The following is a 25075-nucleotide window of genomic DNA, read 5'->3' on the forward strand; positions in this document are numbered from 1 at the left end:
CCGAAGGCTGAGTAAGTGGTTGAGCAGGAAAAAGATGGCTCTCTTCTCGTATACAGTCTTTAACAGTATCTGAATCCTGAGGATCAGAATTGCTAGATGGCGAGTCTGGCCCTTCCTCCAGCAGGCTACTGGTGTGCATATTTCTGTCCAAATTGTCAGCAACAAATTCAGTGAGGATGGATTGAGCTTCCAATGTCCTTTAGTGGAACCTGTGCTTACAGCTCAGCATCATGCAGCTCAATTGGCATTTGCCAGAGAACATCAGAATTGACAGGTATGCCATTGAAGCCCAGTTCTCTAGTCTACACAGATGAGAGCAGGTTTACTGTGAGCTCATCTGACAGACGTGAAAGAGTTTGGAGAAGCTGTTATTTTGTTATAATGTCAGCATTTAAGGTTTGGAGGTGATTCAGTGATGGTCTGGATGGTTTGGAGAGGAATTTCTTTGGAGGGTTGCATAAACCAATAGGTCAAAGCCATTGGTACCATGACTTCTGTTAGGTACTGAGATAAAATCCTCAGAGTCAATATACGTCAGTGCAATTCTCCTTGTGTTCCTCCTTTGCAGGACAATACCAGGTCTCCTGTGGCCAGAGTATGTAGGCAGTACTTGGATGGCAAAGGCATTGATGCCATTGACTGGCCCTCACGTTATCCAGATGTGAATCTGATTGACAACTTATCGTTATAAACTCATCAATGCACTGATCCAGATTTGCGAGGAGATTCCCCAAACCACATCTCATCAGGAACATGCCCAGATATTGCTAGGATTGTATATAGTCACATGAAGTTCATACACACTAGTGAGTCACAGTATGAGCTGCCACAATTAATATTGGATTTGTCTATGATTTCAATTTAGATTCAACTTAGATTTTTGGGGTGATTTGGAATCCATCACTCACATAGTTGAAAACATTAGTTTCCATTGACCATTGATACGTTATTTTGCTCTCAGCAGATTACTCAATTCTGTGTTTTCAGCTCCAGTTTAGTATTTGTGTTTTCCTGTTTTTACCTCGGCTTGCTTATTGACGTTTCTCCTGCCTGACGATTTTGCACCTTTGTGGCCCTTTTGGTTTTGACCCAGCTATCTGACTATCCTATTGTCAGCCTGCACCACCAAACAGCAGCTGACTCTGTGGCCCTTGCCCAGGGACTCCTGTGTAAGTCCAGATCTTTGGATAGGAGTAAAGGGTGACGGCTAGGGCAACCTCAGTGCTTGTGCCAAGTCTCTTCATTGTAGCCATTTTAGAGCTGCCAGACGACCACTGATCGAGCCTCATTACATGTTGCAATTATGTATTGTTTGGCACAAGTAAATTTTTTGATAGCGAGTATGGCCATTACATTTAGAGGACTTTGATGTTCATCAGTTCAGTAGTGTTTTCAAAAGAGGTTTCATGTAAAAGCTCCTAAGCTATTTCAAGAGTGATATTGTTCAAAAACCACATCTTGACTTCCACAAATGTCTCATGTACTGTATGTCTTACAGTTTAAAGATTTTTCTTTAAATTTAAATTTTCCTTTAGCGTTTCACCTGGCAGAAAAAGGATAAGTAGATATTGTTTTCTTAAAGGCACACTTACCAACAGTTTCACTGTCAAGTTCACAACATTAAAGCCCCTCTCTAGGGATGCCAGGTACAACCATGAATGACCCAAATGCTCTTTTTAAATGTACCATTGTGCAACCTGATTCATGAAACTTCGCAGTAAAATTTGGACAATTTGCTACAGCGGGTGAGCTAAGTATTAAACACTTCTCTAATTTTCTAAGTCAGTATATTTCTAAAGGTGCTATTGTCATGAAATTCTCACCAGATGTCGGCAATAACCCATCCAATCCACAGAGGCAAGGATATCAAACCATAGTGTCTATAAATGAAGTTATGTGCAATAATGAGAAATGACACAGAGAAAAGTATTGAACGCATGAAGAAAGCGAGGTGTAAAAAGCCATGGAAAGTCATGACACCAGTTAAAATCTATCAGTAATTAGAAAGCAATCCTGCCACTTAATGAAAAATAATATCAGCTGGTTCAACTGATGGCCTGTAAAAAGGTGTCTCATTGCTAATTTGCCAAATAAGAAACATCTCATGATGGGTATAACCAGTGAGCTGTTTCAAGATCTTTGTATGTTGCAAAACATACTGACGGAATGAACACTGTTGGGGCCATAATCTGGAAGTGGAAAAACATTATTTCATCATAAACTGGCCACAACCAGATGCTCCCTGCAAGATTTCAGACAGAGCAGTACAAATAATTGGCAAAAGAGTTGTCCAAGAGCCAAAGACAACCTGTGAAGAGCTACAGAAAGACCTGGAATCAACGGGTACAATTGTTTCAAAGAAAACAATAAGTAATGCACTCAACCTCCAGGGCCTGTATGAATGCTCCTCTAGCAAGACTCCATTGCTAAACAAAAAGCCTGTTCAAGAGCGTTTACAGTTTGCTCAATAACATATAGACAAGCCTGTGAAATACTGGGTGAATATAGACTTGTCAGGTGAGACCAAAATTGAGCTCTTTGAATGCCTTAATACAACACACCATGTTTGGAGGCCAAAAGGCACTTCATATTACACCAAAAACACCATACCAACAGTGAAGTTTGGAGGTGTGACTATCATGGTGTGGGGCTTTTGTTCAGCATATGGAACTGGCAAACTCCAAATGATTGAAGGAAGGATGAATGGGCAAATGTACCGAGACATTCTTGATAAAAAATCTGCTGCCATCTACCAGGATGGTGAAGATGAACCAAGGGTGGACATTTCAGCAAGACAATGATCCCAAATGCACAGCCAAGGAACTCTCAATTGGTTTCAGAGAAAGAAAATAAAGCTGCTAGAATGGCCCAGCAAATCACCTGACCTGAATCCAATAGAAAATTTATGGAAGGAGCTAAAGCCCAGAGTTCATAGAAGGATACCATGGAACCTTTTTAAAGATTTTAAGAGTGTTTTTGTGGAAGAATGGGCCAAAATCACATCTGAGCAATGCATATGACTAGTTTCTCCATACAGGAGGCATCTTGAAGCTGTCATCACCAACAAAGGCTTTTGAACGAAATATTAATTACATTTCAGTAATCATGTTCAATACTTTTTCCCGGTGTCATTTATCATTATTACACATAACTTAATTTATGGACATCTATGGTGATTTCTTTGCCTGTGTGCATTAAATGTGTTGTTACCGTCATCAGGTGAGAATTTCATGTCAATGGCACCTTTATAAATATATTTACTTAGAAAATTGGTGACAGATTCAATACTTATTTCACCCGCTGTATATCCCTTAATGGTAACAGACTACAAACAAGCCCTATGTTATCTGATCCTGACGTTTATTTCTCAATTATCACTAATCTATCTCGCACAGTATATTGATAATAAATAGTTGACAGGGAGTGTGGTCGGACTAAATAGGGTCTGTATTCTGTTACCATGAAGAAATTCTGCAATTGAGCTACTGTGTAGACAAAAATAGGAAATGTTTAATCAACACTCTTTACAAATAAGTCAGTTCTGAAAAATCTAAGTTACAAGCACTAAAGCTCTAGCCCCTTTGATACTAGAATCAATACTGACTACTTTATAAAAGAATATATATATACCTTGTAGATTACAGCATACGTTAAGTTTGTCCTAACAGATTCCTGTGCATTTTACATACATGGGCATACATACATACATAAAATACTGAAATAGTTACAATAGTTATTGTTATGATCGTAACACACACTCTGCTGTTGTTGACGCTCAATATCTGCATCCTCCAAGGATAAAGTTATTATTATTATTATTTATTATTGCGCCATTCATTCCTTGGCGCTTTACATGTGAAAAAGGGGTATACATATAAAACAATTACAATGATCTTTAACAAAACAAAACGGCGACTGTTACAGGAGGAGAGAGGACCCTGCCCACGACGGCTCACAATCTACAACGGATAAATACACAAAGTGGTGGAAGCAAATACCAGAAGTCCGGGCAAACAATCTCATACTTCTCTGTTGCTGTTCTGTGTAATTCTTTTTTTGATTACGCATACATATTTATTATTGTTTGCTTCTGCCAGTCTACCAGATTCTATTTTCAAAACCACAGAATATAAACTTGCTAAGGCAGGTCAGGCCAAGTCCGAGTAAACAGTGGCTTGATTCACAGGAGCAAACATTGAGATGTTTCTCTTAGGTGGGGAGCTTTTAGCTTTGTGAGAGTACAAGAAATGCAATGAATCATAATATATAAAATATAGAAGTGAACTGTGTTAAAAATGATTAACATTTAATTTCACCACATTTTCATTTTTTGCCAATGTCATTTCAATGACCATACTTCACAGTACTTCACAGACAGAATGTTTTTCTAGTATCGATGTTTTACTTTGTGAGCTGAATCTCTGACCAGAAGATGCAGCAAAGAGAGTTGGAGGGGAAAAATGGGTTTGAAGAGATCCCTATCATTTTTAAATATATATTATGAAATTAATCAGCACATACAGTACAGACCAAAAGTTTGGACACAACTTCTCATTTAAAGATTTTTCTGTATTTTCATGACTATGAAAATTGTACATTCACACTGAAGGCATCAAAACTATGAATTAACACATGTGGAATTATATACTTAACAAAAAAGTGTGAAACAACTGAAAATATGTCTTATATTCTAGGTTCTTCAAAGTAGCCACCTTTTGCTTTGATGACTGCTTTGCACACTCTTGGCATTCTCTTGATGAGCTTCAAGAGGTAGTCACCGGAAATGGTTTTCACTTCACAGGTGTGCCCTGTCAGGTTTAATAAGTGGGATTTCTTGCCTTATAAATGGGGTTGGGACCATCAGTTGTGTTGTGCAGAACTCTGGTGGATACACAGCTAATAGTCCTACTGAATAGACTGTTAGAATTTGTATAATGGCAAGAAAAAAGCAGCTAAGTAAAGAAAAACGAGTGGCCATCATTACTTTAAGAAATGAAGGTCAGTCAGTCCGAAAAATTGCGAAAACTTTGAAAGTGTCCCCAAGTGCAGTTGCAAAAACCATCAAGTGCTACAAAGAATCTGACTCACAGGATGACCGCCCCAGGAAAGGAAGACCAAGAGTCACCTCTGCTTCTGAGGATAAGTTTATCTGAGTCACCAGCCTTAGAAATCGCAGGTTAACAGCAGCTCAGATTAGAGACCAGGTCAATGCCACACAGAGTTCTAGCAGCAGACACATCTCTTCAACAACTGTTAAGAGGAGACTTTGTGCAGCAGGCCTTCATGGTAAAATAGCTACTAGGAAACCACTGCTAAGGACAGGCAACAAGCAGAAGAGCCTTGTTTGGGCTAAAGAACACAAGGAATGGACATTAGACCAGTCGAAATCTGTGCTTTGGTCTGATGAGTCCAAATTTGAGATCTTTGGTTCCAACCACTGTGTCTTTGTGCGACGCAGAAAAGGTGAAAGGATGGACTCTACATGCCTGGTTCCCACCGTGAAGCATGGACGAGGAGGGGTGATGGTGTGAGGGTGCTTTTCTGGTGACACTGTTGGGGATTTATTCAAAATTGAAGGCATACTGAACCAGCATGGCTACCACAGCATCTTTCAGCGGCATGCTATTCCATCCGGTTTGCGTTTAGTTGGACCATCATTTATTTTTCAACAGGACAATGACCCCAAACACACCTCCAGGCTGTGTAAGGGCTATTTGACCAAGAAGGAGAGTGATGGGGTGCTACACCAGATGACCTGGCCTCCACAGTCACCAGACCTGAACCCAATCGAGATGGTTTGGTGTGAGCTGGCCCGCAGAGTGAAGGCAAAAGGGCCAACAAGTGCTAAGCATCTCTGGGAACTCCTTCAAGATTGTTGGAAGACCATTTTCGGTGACTACCTCTTGAAGCTCATCAAGAGAATGCCAAGAGTGTGCAAAGCAGTCATCAAAGCAAAAGGTGGCTACTTTGAAGAACCTAGAATATAAGACATATTTTCAGCTGTTTCACACTTTTTTGTTAAGTATATAATTCCACATGTGTTAATTCATAGTTTTGATGCCTTCAGTGTGAATGTACAATTTTCATAGTCATGAAAATACAGAAAAATCTTTAAATGAGAAGGTGTGTCCAAACTTTTGGTCTGTACTGTAGTTTAGGATCTATTTAAAAAAATAAAGCAAAATAAAAGTTACCTTATTTTAATGACTAACCTAGACCACCAGGGACATACCCATTAATCTCTTTACTTCCCAAGACCACCACAAATTGTGCAGCTACACACTACTGACACTGTTTGCTACATTCAACAAACACAGTTTTTACAGGAATATGGTTATTATGGCACTAATAAAGGGTGAATTCTGATGATGCTATAACTGGAGGAATGACTGTTAATATATTGATTTGTAATTATGTATTTCTACATATGACTGCATTATTTAAATGTTTCACATGTTGGCATTAGTTATGGGAACAGTATTTCATCAATTTTTATGGCAACATTTGTACATTTTATAAGTGCTCTGACTGTGTTCAGTGTTATTATTTGTTACGTGCGGATGTGCTGCATTTGTATAACCATACCTACGAAGCTCTTATTTTAGAAGAAATGTTTGCTAAGTCCTTCACCCTTCTATTAGACTAGATGAAGAGTCACAGCAAAGATTGGTCCTAAATGTAACGGGCAAATTTAAGAGAAACAGTTCCTTCCTATATAGCCTGTGTAGTTAGTAAGGTGTGTTCTTTATGGCAGTCTCACTGAAGGGAAGCAAATTGACATAGAAACGTTATAGTCATAGAGTATAATTTTGGTGGTGCATTCTGGCAAATTGACTTGAAGGTACATGCCGTTGATGGCAACTACATAGGAGCTTAGGAGCTGCACCTGCAGCATCCCCAGCAGCAGTCAGATTTAACCCTTTCACCCCGAAGCCTGTTTTCACCTTCCTAACATGGCCAATTTTTTCAATTCTGATCAGTGGCACTTTATGAGGTAATCACTCTTGAACGCTTCAACAAATCCCAGTGATTCTGAGAATATTTTTTCGTGACATATTGTACTTCATGATAGTGGTAAAATTTGCTCAATATAACTTGCGCTTATTTGTGAAACTATTGGAAATTTAGTGAAATTTGGAAAATTTTGCAATTTTCAAACTATTAATTTTTAACCCCTTAAACCAGATAGTTATATCACAGAAAATAGTTAATAAATAACATTTACCACATGCCTACTTTACATCTACATCATTTTTGAAACATAGTTTTTTTTTGTTTGGAAGTTATAAGGGTTAAAAGTGTAATGTTCGTAGTAGTGGAACCACTGTGCCATGGACCGAGGAGAGCCTGGAAGGACGTGACTAGGCAAACACCGGACTCTTCTCTAGAGCCTCTGATGGTGGGGTTAGACATGGCTCCAAATGGATGCCAGGTGCTACTCCAGGACAGTCCTTGGACGCACAGCAGCTGATCCCCAAAGAGTCAGGTAGATGGAACGGCCAAGACTGGATGGACTTGACAAGTACAGGTAGGCACAGCAGGAATACTGGAAGACACAGCAGGTATAGTACAGCTGGTATATAGAATGGCACGGCTGGTTTCAGCCAGGTATGGCTGGTATACAGACTGGCACGGCAGGTTCAGGCTGATATGGCTGGTGTATAGACTGGCACGGCAGGTGCAGGCAGGTACGGCTGGTATACAGACTGGTACGGCAGGTTCAGGCTGGTATAAAGACTGGCATGGCAGGTGTATGCAGGTATGGCTGATATACAAGCTGACACGGTAGGTGCAGGCAGTTACGGCTGGTATACAGACTGGAACGGCAGGTGCAGGCAGGTATGGCTGGTATACAAACTGGCACGGCAGGTGCAGGCAGGTACGGCTGATATACAGGCTGGCAGTGGCTGGCAGGCATGGCTAATATACAGGCGGCAGGTTCTGGCAGGCATAGCTGATATACAGACAGGCAGGTGCTGGCGGGCACGGCTGGAATAAGGAACACAAGGCAAGTACAGGCAGACAGGTAAAGGACAGGTAAACTGACTGGTAGTTAAAGGGGACCTGAGAATAAGCAAGTGTGAAGACTACTGACATAACACGTTGCTCAGGCACCTCCCAACAAGTGAAGGTGTCTTAAATAATAAGTGTCTCCCAGCCATTGGTTAAGGACACTTTAAGAGACTGGGAACGCACGTGCTCGCTAAGCATGGTGCCTAGGGATCTGGGAGCAGTGCGCAGAACCCAGGCAGCAGCAGACGCAGGAAGAAGTGTGTTACAAGGGCGAGTTAGTGAGTCATCGACCCTGCTGGGGGATGGGAGAAGCGTGGAGAGATGCATTTTCATTTTTCCAAAAAAATTTACAAAACCATTTTTTTAGGGACCACATCATATTTGAAGTGACTTGAAAGGGCCTATTTGACAGAAAATACCCAAAAGTTACACCATTCTAAAAACTACATCTCCAAGTGCTAAAAACCACATTCAATTAGTTTATTAACCCTTCAGGTGCTTCACAGGAATTAAAGCAAAGTGGAAGTAAAAAATTAACATTTTACTTTTTTTCACAAAAATGTTACTTTAGCCCCAATTTTTTTATTTTCATAAGGGTAAAAGGAGAAAATGGACTTCAAAATTTGTTGTGCAATTTCTCCTGAGTACGCCGACACTCCATATGTGGGGGAAACTACTGTTTGGGCGCATGGCAGGGCTCGGAAGAGAAGAAGCACCGGTTGACTTTTTGAACACAAAATTGGCATGGAATTGATAGAGGACATCATGTCGCACTTGGAGAGCCCCTGATGTGCCTAAATAGTGGAAACCCCCCCATCAGTGATCCCATGTTGGATACTAGACCCCTCTAGGAATTTATCTAGATGTGTGGTGAGCACCTTGTATCCCCCCGGGTGCTTCACAGAATTTTATAACATTGAGCCGTGAAAATGACAAAATACATTTTTCCCACGAAAATGTTGCTTTAGCCCCAAATATAAAATTTTCACAAAGGTAACAGGAGAAAATGGACCATACTATTTATTGTGCAATTTCTCCAGAGTTGTCAGATAGCCCGTATGTGGTGGTAAACTACTTTTTGCGTGCATGGCAGGGCTCGGAAGGGGAGGAGCACCAATTGAATTCTGGAGTTCAATTTTGGCTGGAACAGACTGCGAATTCCATGTCACATTTGACCAGCCCCTGACTTGTCAAAACAGCAGAACCCATCACAAGTGACTCCATTTTGGAAACTACATCTAGGAATGTAGTGAGTATTTTTAAACCTCAGGTGATTCACAGAATTGTATAACATTGGGCTGAGTTAATGGAAAATTAACATTTTTTCCAATAAAATGTTACTTTATTTGGCCCAAGTTTTCAATTTTCAAAAAGGATAATAAGAAAAAATGGACCACAAAATATGTTATGCAATTTCTCCTCAGTACGCCAATACCTCATATGTGGTCGAAAACTACTTTTGAGGCACAGTGCAAAGCTCAAAAATGAAGGCTCGCCAAATTGTAGTGCACATTTTAATGGAATTGTTTGAGCATGCCATGTAACATTGGCAGAGCCCCTGAGGTGCCAGAACAGTGGAACCCCCCATAAGTGACCCCATTTTACAAATTACTCCTCTTAATGAATTCATCTAGGAGTGCAGTGATGATATTGATACATTGACACCATAAGTGTCTCACAGAACCTTACACCATTGGGCAGTGAATAGAAATAATTACGTTTTTGCCACAAAAATATTGTTTCGGCCCCAGAATTTGTCACATTGGGAAATGGGTAAAAATGGCACGAAAATTTGTCACAAAATTTCTACTGAATGTGGCAATACCTCATGTGTGGCTGTACTGTACTGCTTAGCCACACGACGAGACTTGGTTGGGTTGGAGTGCTATTTGACTCTTGAAGAACAAATTAATGTAGAATAGTTTGCAGACTCCATATACAGAGCCCCTAAGTGCCAGAAGAGCAGAATCCCCCTTCATGTGATCCCATTATGGAAAATACACCCCTGTGGGAATTTATCTACAGATGTAGTGATGATTTTGACTCCATGGTTGTTTGCCAGAAAAAAACAGCAGTGAATGTTACTGAGTGAAAATTGCAAATCTGCCATTGTAGTACCAACACATGGGAAGCACGGTGAATCAGTGGTTAGCACTGCAGTCTTGCAGCGCTTGGGTCCAGGGTTCAAATCCCACCAAGGACAACATCTGCAAGGAGTTTGTATGTTCTCTCTGTGTTTGCCTGGGTTTCCTCCCACACTCCAAAGACATAGTGATAGAGAATGTAGATTGTGAGCCGCAAATGGAGACAGGGCCCATAATGTCTGTGAATTGTAAAGCGCTGTGGAATATGTTGGTGCTATATAAATAAAATGATTATTATTAATACATTGTGCCCAGCTCGTGCTTCTGCAGACTTGGACACCATAAATTAAGTTGGCTCTCATCCCAATAGAAATATCAAACATGTGGATGCTAACTGTGGTTTAGGCACACTGGGGCTCAGAAGGGAGAGAGGCATTTTGATTTGGGAGCACAGAATTTGCAGGATTTCTTTTGAGGGATGAGGAACCATTGTGACGCGCCCCCTGGGCCAGTGCTGTAGTGCGGCGCGCGTGTGCGCGGGGAATACCCGGAGCCGGATCCGATGGGGGTAGTAGTCTTCGTGTGGCGGTGACCCGGTCCGTGCCCAGGGTGGTCAAACTAAGTGGCAGTTATTGGTATGATGGTATTAGTGTCCGACTACGCCACCCGTTGAATGCGGCTATGAAGCCGCCGCTGCAGGGCAGTCCGCTGAGGCCGGTGGTACGGATGTGCAGCGTGGATGGTATAACCCCCAACGGGAGGGGTATGGCCTCAGGGCAGAGGATGAGGTTGATGTTGGGAGTGATGGTGTGGATGTCCCAGCACTAATGGTGCGACAAGGAAGCACGGAGACGCGAGGGTACAGTTCAGGGTCTTTACTGATGGTACAAGGCAAATTCCCCCGGGAGTACTGGCTAGTAGTTGGGGCCTGGTTAGTCTGCGAGTAAGCCGGAGTTCCCCTGGCCAGGTGGAGTTGTAGGCCTTCCCGTTAGTCTGTACCCTTCCTGGCTACCCTGCTTTCGGCGGTTACAAGTAGCCCACGTCCCTGGGTATACCGTGTGGTGCTCACCCGTATGGCTGGTGACCTGGGGCCTCCTGTTAGCCTCCGCTCCGGGATGGCGGTGCTGGTCCCTTCGTTGTGACTGAGCCTCCGGGCTTTTATGGCCAGAGGACCTGGAATCCCCTGCCGGATGGATTCTGCTGCTGGGTATATCTTAGTCCCCACAGCCTCGAACTCCTGTGTCCGGTTTTAGTACCTTCTCCCAGGGCGAGCTCTGCACAGCTCCAGCCCCTGGCGCTTCTCCCTGGCTCCTACAGAGCTCCTGATGTCTATCTGTCCCTGTTTCTGCGTGTCCAGACCAGACTCCGTCTCTGTCTGGAACTCCTCTCTCCTAACCCTGCCTCAGCCCCAGTTTATGTAGGGGAAGTTCTTCCCCTCCCAGGACTGGGCAGGAGGTGTGGCATGCTTAGGATTCCTGCCCAGGAGACCTCCCACTTGCTCACAGACGTAATATTGCTATCACTGTGGAAACCAGACCCCTGGGGTGCCACAATTGCACTTTTCCCGAACTTTTGTGCTACCAGTAATGTGGAAGCCCCCTATATTTCCATTGACAGATGATGGACCGGAGTGTGGACTTGCTTTTTTTTTTTAGATCAAGTTGAATCTTTTATTGGGAACATTTTACATAATATTTTGGATCGAATTGATCCTGTGCTCTATGCTGAACACTTGCATCGGGGTTTTCATCGAAATCTCCAAATGACTTGATTCAGATGAAACTCCGAGGGATCCATTCACTGTAATGAGGCAGCAGAGTTTCTCTGTACTCCGTCTGGCCTCTGTTCACCGGTGTCCTTCTTTTCAGAGTTGCACAAAACTGTGGCCGACCGCGCTTTTATGCATGTTTAAAAAGACGGACACCGCTTGATCATAGGCCAGATGGCGTCCACAGTGTCTCCATCTGCCTCATTAAAGGGAATCTATCATCGTGGGTTCCATCTGAATCACGTGTTTCAGAGATTTATATGGAAAACCAATATCTCAGCGCAGAGCTCAAGATAAATATGCGCCGAGTCTTACTGTGATCTTTGGGAGACAGAATAAACAAATCAACAGCCGGTGATGAATTGGTTTTATTTATTTTTTACGCCGTTCCCCGTGCTGTATAAGTGATTAGACGATTTTATTCTTCGGGTCGGTGCATTACAGCGATACCAGATAAATATATTTTTTTCTGTTTCCTCGTGTCACATGATAAATAACGCTTTTTTTGCAAAACAAAGTTTTTGCATCACCATATTTCGAGAGCTATAATTTTTCTATATTTCTGCCGAATGAGTCATGTGAGGGCTTGTTTTTTGTGGGACGGGTTGTCTTTTTTATTTGTACCAATGTCGGTCACATACTGCTTTTTGATCACTATTTATTCCGATTTTTGGGAGGCAGAATGTACAAAAAACAGCAATTCAGAAATATTTTTTTTGTTTTTTCTTTTATGTATTTCACAGTGTGGTAAAAGTGATAAGAAAGCTTTATTTTTTGGGTCAGTACGTTTACAGCGATACCACATTTATAGAATTTTTTTAATGTTTTGCTACTTTTACACAAAAACTATTTTATCGAAAAAATAATTTTGTTTGCATCGCTATATTCTGAGAGCTATAGCATTTTTATTTTCCACTGATGGAGATCTATAGCAGCTTCTTTTTATTTGCGGAACAAAATGACGTTTTCAGTGACACTATTTTTATTGCTAGCAGCAACCCTTGCTCCACCATACCGCTGCACGACCAACTCTACCCTCACTTATTGAATCCTCACCCATCCCTTGTAGACTGTGCGCCCTGACTTGTATTGTTCAAGATTATTGTAATTGTTTTTTATTATGTATAACCCTTTCACATGTAAAGAGCCATGGAATAAATGGCGTTACAATAATAATTTGCATTCGACTTTTTGATTGCGTTTTATTCCACTTTTTGTTCAGCGGTATAATGAAAAAGCACAGTTTTTTGCCACTTTTTTTACGGTGTTCACTGAAGGGGTTAATTAGTGGGACAGTTTTATAGGTCACGTTGTTCTGGATGTGGCAATACTAAATATGTGTGCTTGATTTGTTTAGTTTTGTTTTTACATAAATATATGTATTTATTGGATTAATATTTTTTCATTTTTTTGTTCTTTATTTTGTGATTTTTTTAAATATTTTTACAATTTTTTTTTACTTTTTTTTTTATTCTTTTCCCTTGTCCCAGGATGGGACATCAACTTTTCTTCCCTGCCCTGATCGCTGATCTAATACTCTGCAATGTTTTTGCATTACAGGGCATTAGCTCAGTGCATCGCAGACAGGGAGGAAACGTGTCAGCTCCTGGTCTGAGCAGTAGCTTACAGGCCACCATCCCTGGGTGAACACAAGCCCATCTTTCAGGCTGGGGTCACATGGAGACCATAGTCACAACGCGATCGTAATTGCGTTGTGCTGATCGGAGCAGAGAGGGAGCATCTCCCTCTGCGATGCCGCTCAATGTCGCTGTCACTATTGACAGCGGCATCAAAGTCACCGATCGTGGACTTTGCTGCAGGGTGCATACCTCCCAACTTTTGAAGAACAGAAAGACGGACACATCATGCGCGCCTTGGCAAATTTTGGCCATGCCTCTTGCCACACCCCAATCAACGCCCATTTACCATTTCTTTCTCCACTGGCAGGAGGAGTTGTCAGAGGGCGCTGGTAATGAGGGGCATTCAGCAGACGCCTGAGACTGCAGGATGCAGACCCAAATCCAGGACTGTCCAATGTGTCCGGGACATTTGGGACTAGAGGTGAGCGGATAGATTCCCGGGTCTCTGGTCCAGCGTCCAGGTCAGTGCTACCTGGCGGCTGGACAGGAGGCCGTGAATCTCTAACCATCCAGCATCCCTGGCAGCTTTTGATCACCCAGGCCAGCGCAACGTCATCTGTGCGTCCTGCTCATCTCTAGTTGGGACCTGTGGATTATTTTTTGTTCATTCATTCACAGTTGGAGCCGCCAGAACTTTCTCATCTTTATGTAGCTTCACTATACGACATCTGGCTTTCTTGTGTCTGTAAGGCCGTGTTCACACGTTGCAGAAATACTGTGTTTTTTGTTTTCTGCAGATGTGCGCAGCAAACTCCACAATAAGAATCAAAGCTTTTCTGTACTGTTAAAAAAGCATTAAAAACACTGCTTCATATCTTCCCCAAAATCGGATCAAACAAAGAGGAAAACACATAAAAGAAACACAGTTAACACTCCATAGTCAGAGAAGGTTGTTATTGTGTTGTGTGGTGCGGACACCTGCTTAAAAAAAGCCGCAGAAAGAATGCAGCATTTACGCTACGTGTGAACATTGCCTCAGCATTACCTTTTTATTATATTTTTATGGATTTAATAGAGAAAAATATAAATTACGCCTTTTTTTTTTTTGTCCTTTACCGATCCCCGTAAATAATCTGATCACTGTGTTGTGCAGGTCGTTACGATTACAGGGACACCAAATATGTCAATGTTATTTGCTGATTTGTGATGTTTATTATTTAAAAATAAACGCATTAAAAATAACTTTTTTTTTCATTATCAAGTGTTTTTCATTATTATTTTTTTAGTAATTTTATAAGATGAAAAAATATCTTAGGGTATGTGTACACAATCCGGAGCCGCTGCGGGTTTGACGCTGCGTGTTTATGCAGCGTCAAACCCGCATCGTCCAGATGTTACAGTATAGTGGATGGATTTCTAGAAATCCCATGTCCACTATGCGTCTCCGTGCGCCTGCAGCTCAACCGCGGAAACTGACATGCAGTGCGTCTTTCCAGACTGCAGCATGTCAATTTCTCCGGCGGGTCCGCAGGCGGGCATTCTCCATAGACCTAACCTCTATGAGGAAAGTCCGCTGGTGAAAAAAAAATGGCGCCGCTCATTTGCATAATGAGCAGAAGCTGCCGCCGGCTATTCCGCAGCGTCGCGGCCGCAGGATGGTACACATCGTGGGCACATACCCTGATTCTCCCTGTAGAATAAAAATACATACATTTTACATAGCAATGTATTTCTATCAGCCTAGTCAGATTCTGCAGTACAGATCAAGTAGATGGAATTCTCTTCACTACACCACTAGAGCTTGTGGCTCAGCACACTAAAGCTCCCATTAATCTGTAATATGAAGGTTGTGAGTTCAAGACCTGTGTAGACACTAAAAAAAGAAACTGTGTTATCATTCAGGTAAATCTGCATGTGTTCACTGAACCATGCAGAGATACAGCATCTAATGACATTCTAGTGTGGAAATTTCATAGTGGAGACCAGTGTCTCCACAACAGAAACTGATGTGCTGCAGCTTGTAAATCTGCACTGCTGGTGGGTTTACGCATTGTCAAATAGAAGCACAGTGGGCATGGGATTTCTATAAATCTATTCACTGTGCTTGTAATGTAGAACACAGTGCAGGCAAGCTGTGTCCAAAATGCTTTTTCTTCACCTCAGTATACAGCCACCGTAAAAATACATTGTTATATATACAGTGTATTTATATGGAGCTGTATACTCTATTACTGGGTTCATTGCAGTGTAGGGTCAAGATAACCAAAATCTCCTATCTTTACTGTATCATTATTGGCTGTAGCTCAGTGGTTAGCGCACACAGCCTGTGAGCATTGGGCAGCATTTTGTGACACTGTGATTGTGACTTTGAGTCCCGGGTGAGACCGATAACAAGAGTGAGAGAGGTGAATATATAATTTAATTTATACATTAAGAAAAGATGATCTGCCCCGCTCCCCAAGGAGGAGGAGCTACGGAGCGATGAGAACGTCGGAGAGAGAGTAAGTTTAGAAGCCGGGAAAACAGCTGAGCCGTGACGACACACGGGACTGAGCCCTCAAAGTGGGACAGTCACGCGGAAACTGGGACGTTTGGGAACTATGATGGTGTCAGATCTCATATAGCGCTGACACCCGCATTTGATCGCGTCCTGTATGGAACAAAGCAGGGCACAGTACAATAATAATGGGTTTTTTTTTTCACCGTTGTCTGATACATATGACACTGACATGATCTGTAAAGTAATTATGACTCGCGTCTTCTCTACATTAACTCAGGGAATTTTGACCTGCCAGGTTCCCTTTAAATGAATTTGCACCATTTAGTTCCCCCCTTTTTACTGTACTGCACCTGTTTACTGCAATGTATGCATCTGGTATAAACTTGTAAATTAGTATCACCAACAATTACAAACATCAAGTGACATGAATATACTAATGTATTTCTATTCAGACACATAAGCTAAAAACTTTGGCACTTAATTAACTTTATAATATCATAGACAGACCGTGAAAGTGAGTCTTTTCTGGCTCTTCAGAATTTTAGTATTTCAACACTCAGTGAATTGGAGAATGATTTATGAAACTGCAAGTTAAGGAAGCTGAGGATTTATTTATTTGAGTTCCATCTTGCACTGTGTATAGTGTATGGCAAGGTGGAAATGTCTGTCTATTTCATGATACTTCATACTATGGATTTATTTAATGTGCTAATACTGAACCTAACATATACTACCTATCACTGGCGGACAAAGACAGAAAAGGACCCCTGTGCAAAAACAATATATGGGCCCTTTGCTGTGTAATTGCTCATCATAGTGCACAATTCCACCAGGTTGCCCTAATGATATGTCCACCCCTGATACCTCTACATGTACTGTAACTACATGTAACTACATGTAAAATGACACAGCTAATAAATGTAACAGTTTAAAACAGTGGTCTCAAACTGGGCTAAGTATATGGGCCGCACATAGAAAAAATTACTTTGAAGGGCCACATTCTTTGCAGGATGATATGAAAATTTTAATGATACCATATTGTTTTTTCTATACACCTTTTGGATCATTTTTTGAACATTTTTGGCTTTTTTATTTTATTCTTTTAAATGCCATTCATTTTATGGGATATGGTAATTTTATAGTTTTTACAAGTTTACAGTTTTACAATTTTTATTTCCTTTTTGTGTCCCCTAATTGGCCACATACAGTGATTTTTTTTCTCATAATTAGCGCCATATAGTAATTCTGACCAACTTCTTATAGTAATGTCCTTATCTTGCAGTAGTTTCCCCATCTTGTAGTAATGTCCCCATCCTTGTCCGCATATTGCAGTAATGTCCCCATGTTGGTCCTCATCCTGTAGTAATGTGCCCATCCTGGTCCCTATCTTGTAATAACGTGCTCATCCCAGTCCCCATCTTGTAGTAATGTGCCCATCCCGGTCCTCATCTTGTAGTAATTTGCCCATCCCGGTCCCCATCTTGTAGTAATGTGCCCATCCCGGTCCCCATCTTGTAGTAATGTGCCCATCCTGGACCCCATCTTGTAATGTGCTCATCCTGGTCTCCATCTTGTAGTAATGTGCCCATCTTGGCCCTCATCTTGTAGTAATGTGCCCATCCTGGTCCCTATCTTGTAGTAATGTGCTCATCCCGGTCCCCATCTTGTACTAATGTGCCCATCCCGGTCCCCATCTTGTAGTAATGTGCCCATCCTGGTCTCCATCCTGTAGTAATGTGACCATGCCAGTCCCCATCTTGTAGTAATGTGCCCATCCTGCTCCCTATCTTGTAGTAATGTGCTCATCCCGGTCCCCATCTTGTAGTAAGGTGCCCAACTTGGTCCCCATGTTGTAGTAATATGCCCATCCTGGTCCCCATGTTGTAGTAATATGCCCATCCTGGTCCTCATCTTGTAGTAATGTGCCAATCCTGGTCCCCATCTTGTAGTAATATGCCCATCCTGGTCCTCATCTTCTAGTAATGTGCCCATCCTGGTCTCCATCCTGTAGTAATGTGCCCATCCCAGTCCCCATCTTGTAGTAATGTGCCCATCCTGCTCCCCATCTTGTAGTAATGTGCCCATCCTGCTCCCTATCTTGTAGTAATGTGCTCATCCCAGTCCCCATCTTGTAGTAAGATGACCAACCTGGTCCCCATCTTGTAGTAATGTGCCCATCCTGGTCCTTATCTTGTAGTAATGTGCCCATCCTGGTCCCCATCTTGTAGTAATATGCCCATCCTGGTCCTCATCTTGTAGTAATGTGCCCATCCTGGTCCCCATCTTGTAGTAATATGCCCATCCTGGTCCTCATCTTGTAGTAATGTGCCCATCCTGGTCTCCATCCTGTAGTAATGTGCCCATCCCAGTCCCCATCTTGTAGTAATGGGCCCATCCTGCTCCCCATCTTGTAGTAATGTGCCTATCCTGCTCCCCATCTTGTAGAAATGGTCCATGCTGGGACCTAACTTGTAGAACATTCAACTGAAAAGAATCACTGACTTCGGCGGCCCTCAGGAGCAGGCCGCAATCATTACAGGGGCTCCGGTGCCTGAGGGCCGCATTAAGCAGCCTCAGGGGCAGCATGTGGCCCTCGGGTCTCGTGTTTGAGACCCCTGGTTTAAAAGAAGAATCACAATAGATTATTTTACTCATGCAGCACATAACCACAGCAAAGCCCAGTGTGTATGTAAAAGCACACATACAGGCTATAGTTTTCAGATACAAAAAAAGCTTCTGGATTTCACCTTTTATTTTAATAAAGCTAGTGTGAGTAAATATTTCCTTTGCATTTGTCACTTATATGAAGAGAAAGTTGGTTTGATAAAAGTTTCTAATAAAATATTTTTTTTTATTTTACAGGACATACTGGACGGTTATTAACATCCCTGTGTTTCACCAGTCTTTCCTTTCTGTTTCTGCACATCATCTTTCAAATAACAGTAAACAGCTTGGAGGCCAGAAAGACGATAAACCCTCATTTTAACTGTAAGTAGATCTTTTATCATAGAGGAAATCTACACCTAACATAGGGGTGATAGATTGGTATTCTTTTTACTCCAATTATATGGTGTAAATTGTGACTTTTTGGGTTTTAATGTGCGCCATAAATTTATTACTCATTTATGACCTCATTTGTTCCTAAACTAAATTTTCTTATTTTGTATTTGAAAGTGAGCAGTTTTTGGAATTACAGATGATTTTTTAGATTAAGTTCCCACAATAAGTTTTTGGTGAGTTCTTGACACTGTGTATTTTCTTTTTTTTTAATCAGATAAATTTTTATTAAACATAACAAAACTTGGAACAGATATTACATTACAATACTCGTTTTACAATATTACAGTAAGTTCCCCCCCTTCCCTTATTCCCCCCACCATGGAGACCTTTCTTTCTCTTTTTTTTATTTTATTTTATCCCCCCCGTCTTTCCTTTCCTTTTCTTCCCTACTTTACTCCTGTTCTTTCCTTCCCCTACCCCCTTTCCTTCTTTCCTTCTTTCCTTCTTCCCTCTCCACTCCACCATGCAGTTTACCAAGAGTTTTACTCTACAGTAGTATATATAGGTGTACTCTAATTAATCCTATCCAACCATGGCTGCCATAATTTATGGAAGTATTCCTGCTTATTCCTCTTGGTGTAAATACTGTTTTCAAGTTGAATTATATAGTTCGTTTGGGCAATGAATTCGCGTCTGGACGGGGGCTCCTCTCTAATCCAATATTTTGCAATCAATTTTCTGGCAATAAACAATAATCTCGCAATTGCTATTTTGGTCATGTTGTCTGTTTTTATTTCCTCAACATACCCTAATATACATGTCAGTGGGTCCCTAGGGACAATACACCTATACACCATTCCTATACGGTTCAACACTACGATTCAAAAGGAGGACAATCTAGGACAATGCCAAAGCATATGCAGTATGTCTGCCTGAGATTGTGAGCACCTTGGGCAGTCGGAGTTAGACTTCAACCCTGCTTTAAATAACATATCAGTGGATCACATACAGCTGTGACATTCTCCCAGGCTCACTCATGGATAACTTGGGTATATGTTCTAGTGTAGACTTCCACCTATCGTCGTTTATCTCTCCCAAGTCTGTCTCCCACTTCCTTCTAGGTTCGATAGGGTGTCCTTCAAGAAAGGTGTGCAGCAGGTCTCTATACACTTCAGATGTTGCCCCTTTCGTTCCTCTGTTTTTAAGGCTATGTGCCCACGATGCAGAAATGCTCTGGATTTTTTCCTGAGCATTTCTGCATCTCCCTGGCAGAAAAAACGCATGCGGATTGTACATGAGTTTTTCCTGCCAGGGACATGCGGATGTGAAGTGTTCTTCATATGCATTTCCGCATGCAGGTTGACAAGCGCTTTCCAAGCAATTTTAGCATCACTTGGAAAGTGCTTGACAACTTGGTCACACTATATAAATCCATGCAAAGGGCATGGATTTATATAGTGTGACCGTAAAGAATGGTAAAAAATAAAAATATACTTACCTTCTGATGGCCCCCGCAGTCTTTATTAGCTCCGTCCTGGCTTGCCGGCAGCTCGCGGTACACTGAAGGACCTGCCTATACACGGGGACAATGGACACCCCTGTCTCGTACCTCTAAACAGAGTGAAGCTTTCCGACTGTTTGTTATTCACTTTAATTGTGGCTTTTGGAGAGGAGTACAGCAGTTTTACCCATGAAGTAAACACTGGCCCGAACTCAAAGCTACTCAGCACCGACCACAGGTAGTTCCATTCCACACTGTCAAAGGCTTTATGTGCATCTAGAGATACCACCACTCTCTTACCTGCATTTTCAGCTGGAATTTGTACGTTTAAGTAGAGCCTCCTTAAATTGACAGCAGTGGATTTATTTGGCATGAAGCCAGATTGATCCGAGTGGACTACCTTGTCTATTACACAGATTACTCTGTTCACCAGAGCCTTGGCCAGTTTTGATATCTGCAGTCAAAAGTAATATTGGTCTATATGACTCTGGCAGCTGTGGATCTCTTTCAGCTTTGGGAATGACCACAACAATGGCTCCCTCATAGATGCGGGTAACACTCCCCTCTCCAACGCTTCATCAAATACCCCGGCACCCTGTCCCCCGCCATGGATGCCAAAGCCTCTCCCAATTCCTCCGCTGAAAGCTGTTCATCTAGCTGTTCTCTGTCTTCGTTGCTTAACTTAGGTAGGTGAGCCTCCCCTAGGAAAGCATCAATCTCCCCTTCCACCTGCTGCGACTGCGAGGAGTATAACTTCCTGTAAAATTCCCTAAAGACTTCCAAAATTTGCTCCCCCTGAGTAACTAGACTGCCATTCTCTTGTTTTAATGCATATACATGCGCCAAGTCCCGCTGCACAGAAGCCACCACTGAGAGCAGATGTCCTACTTTTTCACCCTCTGCATAGGAAGCTTCTTTTTGAAATGCCCTCAACCTTTCTGCCTTGTGCAAATGTAGTTTATTTACCTCTTCCTGAGCAGCCTTCATGCAGTTTTGCATGTCCTGTGAATTCTGGATACTCAGCTCTCCCTCCGCTGCCCTCAATTCTTCCATTACCGCTATATCCTTGTTCCTGGATGTAGTCTTATGCCTTGATATGTCTCTGAACAAAATCCCCCTTAACTGTGCCTTCATAGTGTCCCAAACAATGTGTTGCTCTGCACTACCCTCCTTAAGCCTAAACAATTCAGCGACCTCATCACCAATCTTCCCCATGTCTAGGAGTTGCAGCCAAAAAGGATGAATCTTCCATCCCAACCCAGATTTACTCCCCTGGTCCTCAATTTGTAGTAGCACCACTAGCAGACTGAGCCATATGTGGCCGAATAGCAGGAGTAGCAGTACTTATCCACATTTCGTACCCGCCATAGATCTGTCAAGGCTACTTCCTTTAAATAGTTACCAAACGCTGTCTCCTTCCCCTCATTCCTCAACAAGGTTTGTCTTCCCTTATCCCAGTGGTCATTGACAATATTGTTTACATCACCCACTATAAGCATAGGAACCCCTACCCATCTACCCGATATTTCTAGACTTTCCTGCATCTTTTCCCCCCGAGTATGGCGGAGGGATATATACAGACACAATGCATAATAGTCTATTGAAAATCTTACACACTACAAATACATATTGACCATCTTTGTCTATCGACACCTCTACCTCTACAAACGGCATGCTTGAGTGTACCAGTATTGACACCCCTCTAGCGTAGGCTGAGAATGTCGAGTGATACGCCTTCCTCACCCATCTCTTCTGCAGCACAGCTATTTTTTCACTAACCAGGTGTGTTTCCTGAAGGCATATCACCGAGGGCCTCTGTTGCATACTATATTGCGGTATTGCTGTTCGTCTCGTGTTGTTGGATAGGCCTCTAACATTCCAGCTCAAAATTTTAACTCTTCCTCCCATCATAGTCGGTGATATCAGTATTCCCCCCCCCTATTGGTCTCCATCCCCCCCAGTACCATCCCTTCTCTAACACCTACCGCCCCCGATTCCCCATTTTAAAACTCAACTTAAACTACCCCTCGAACTTCCCCAACCCTTTCCCCACAGGAACTTTATCAACCTTTTGTTTTAATACCTATACCGCACTCTCTATACGAGAAAGGAGAACGCCTTTCCACAACCTTGCAATTATTAGGGTATGAGATTTCGGACACTTTACCACTCTTCTAGTTAACTCTCCACCTCTTCGTCTCTCCCGCCCACCGATGACAGAATAAAATGCCTGTTGCGCCGCCGAACACAACCATTATAAACATTTTCGTCCTGCAGTACCAAAGGACAATTATCCTATAACCATTCAAATGTTACAATCTTAATAACAATTAACCCTCGAACAACCAGAGCCTTCTTCAACGGGCCCCATCAGCTCTGATACATTTGCCATTCTGATCCAGCCAAATTGTCGCCTCCACAGGGGTCTGAAAAAAGTGTACCCCTCCCAGAGCCACCACCCTTAATTTGGACGGATATAGCATTGAGTAAGCCAAACCCAGTCCCCGTAGTCTCCTCTTGAGCTCTCCGAATTTCATTCTGAGCTTTTGACCTGCAGCGGAATAGTCCGGGTATATAGATATCCGGTTGCCATCAATAGTTAAGTCTACCATGTCTCTGGCCCTTCTAAGTAGGAGATCGCGGTCCCGGTAGTTTAGGATTTTTGCCAGGATAGATCTCGGGGCCGACCCTGGGGGTAAGGGTCTTGATGGTACTCGATGAGCCCTCTCCACTGCGAAAATTTTGTAAGGCTGTCTCCTTCCACTTTGGTTTTCAGCCATGATTCGATATAATCTGTGGGGTTGTTCCCTTCTACCTTTTCAGGCACTTCAATTATTCTTAGATTGTTCCTACGGGAATGGTTTTCAAGATCATCTGTTTTAAATTCCTGCTCCGAAATGCGCTGGACATATTTTTTCTCCCTTTTTAACAGTTCAGCAATCTGATCTTCAGCACTGCCTACACGCTCCTCCACTGCCTCCGTCCTCTCCTCAGCTTTCTGCATGGCAGTGTAGAAATTAGCCATTTCACGCTTTTAAGCCATCAACCTGCAGGGTCAGGGCTGTGAGTGCATATTTGCAAAATGTCACTACTGAGAATACATCCTTCAGTGTTGATTCATTCACAGCTGCTTCACATGAGTCTACAGGCTGTTCACTGTGGTCAGGGGCTTGTGAGGTTGCTGCAGTGGGGGATGTGTCGCACTTATCTTGTGAATTATCAGCATACATGGGGATCTGCTGAGTAATGGGGCTGTACTGTCCCTGGGACTGCTGTCTGTTCAGCTCCCCTGTGTCCTCTACACCTCCAGCTCCCTGCTGCTGCCTCTCTGCTCCCTCCACTGTGGCATACTTCTCCAGCCTGGAGATCACCTCCATCTTCCTCCTGTATGCAGCACTTGCCTTGGCCGCCGCCTCCTCTGCTGATCCAGCTCCATCTTGGGTCCGGGTACTCCCCTCTGTCCCCAGCTTTCTGCCTCCTGCGAGTCATATGGGTCTCGGATGTAGCCTCCGGCGGGTTCCTCCAGCTCACCGCAATCTTGGGAACCAGAGCAGCTATCTCAGGCGTTCGGGGGCGCCTCCGTTCAGCCCTGTATTCGCTATGTGCAGCGGGAGAGCTCCAACACACGTCCTCTCACATGCCCTGCTAGGCCACGCCCCCGACACTGTGTATTTTCACTCAGCAAACAACACAGTGTCTTAGGCCTTGTTCACACATTCAGTATTTGGTCAGTATTTTAGATCAGTATTTGTAAGCTAAAATCAAAAGTGGAACAATTAGAGGAAAAGTATAATGGAAACACGTCACCACTTCTGCATTTATCACCCACTCCTGGTTTTGGCTTACAAATACTGAGGTAAAAAACTCACCAAATACTGAACGTGTGAACATGGCCTTACAGTTCCTGCAAAGTGGATGGGATTTATAAAAATCTCAAGCCCACTTTGCTTAGGCTGAGTTTTATGTGCGGATGTTTCACATAATGCTACGTTCCCATGATGAGCTTTTGGAGAATTTCTCAAGTTACAGATTTTCTGCACTATTTCAGCACCTATTAAGTAAATTAGGTTGCTTGAGTTTTTTCATTGCGTTTTTTTACATGCGTTTTTATCACGTTTTTGACTCTGCGATTTTTGACTCTTGGTGGCATGTCTTGTTTTAAGCAAAGCTGCTTTGTTTTTGATACTTCCTGGTATTCTATGTGGAAAATTTGCACATAAAACTCGGCATACCCGCAAGAGAAATTGGCATGTTGCAGATTTGAAATACGCACCGCAGGTCAGTTTACGCTCAGTAAAAAAAAATCCCATCCTATAAATCCCATCCACTTTGCTGGAACTGTAAAACAGACACAGCGAACATATTCAGCATCAAATACTCACCAAAACCTCATTGTAGGCACATGGCCTAAGATGCAGAAAATCCGCAGGTAAAAAACACACATCCGTTTTTAGTGCGTTTCTGCTGTGGAAATGCACTAAATATGCATTTAATCTGCACATGGCTATATCACTAAAGTTTTGTCAACCCCAAATACCAGCTGCTTTATTTAAAGTGGTATTCCCATCTACAATATCCTATCCCAATATGTAGTAGGTGTAATAATAATAATAATACTAGCAAATACCT

General features: G+C 42.5%; 1 protein-coding gene across 7 annotated transcripts in view; it reads left to right on the plus strand.

Moving 5' to 3' along the window:
* PIEZO2 (piezo type mechanosensitive ion channel component 2) overlaps positions 1-25075 on the plus strand; it is a 501115-nt gene that overhangs the window by 197761 nt on the left and 278279 nt on the right. For all 7 annotated transcript variants that reach the window (XM_073679027.1, XM_073679025.1, XM_073679031.1 and 4 more), the window contains exon 3: positions 18808-18933. In XM_073679027.1, coding sequence (XP_073535128.1) covers positions 18808-18933 — 126 coding nt within the window. The remainder of the gene's footprint in view (positions 1-18807; positions 18934-25075) is intronic.

The sequence above is a fragment of the Phyllobates terribilis genome, unplaced genomic scaffold (genome assembly GCF_046119375.1).
Source record: "Phyllobates terribilis strain yellow unplaced genomic scaffold, ASM4611937v1 Scaffold_4__5_contigs__length_816908805, whole genome shotgun sequence".
In the NCBI taxonomy this organism is placed as follows: domain Eukaryota; kingdom Metazoa; phylum Chordata; class Amphibia; order Anura; family Dendrobatidae; genus Phyllobates; species Phyllobates terribilis.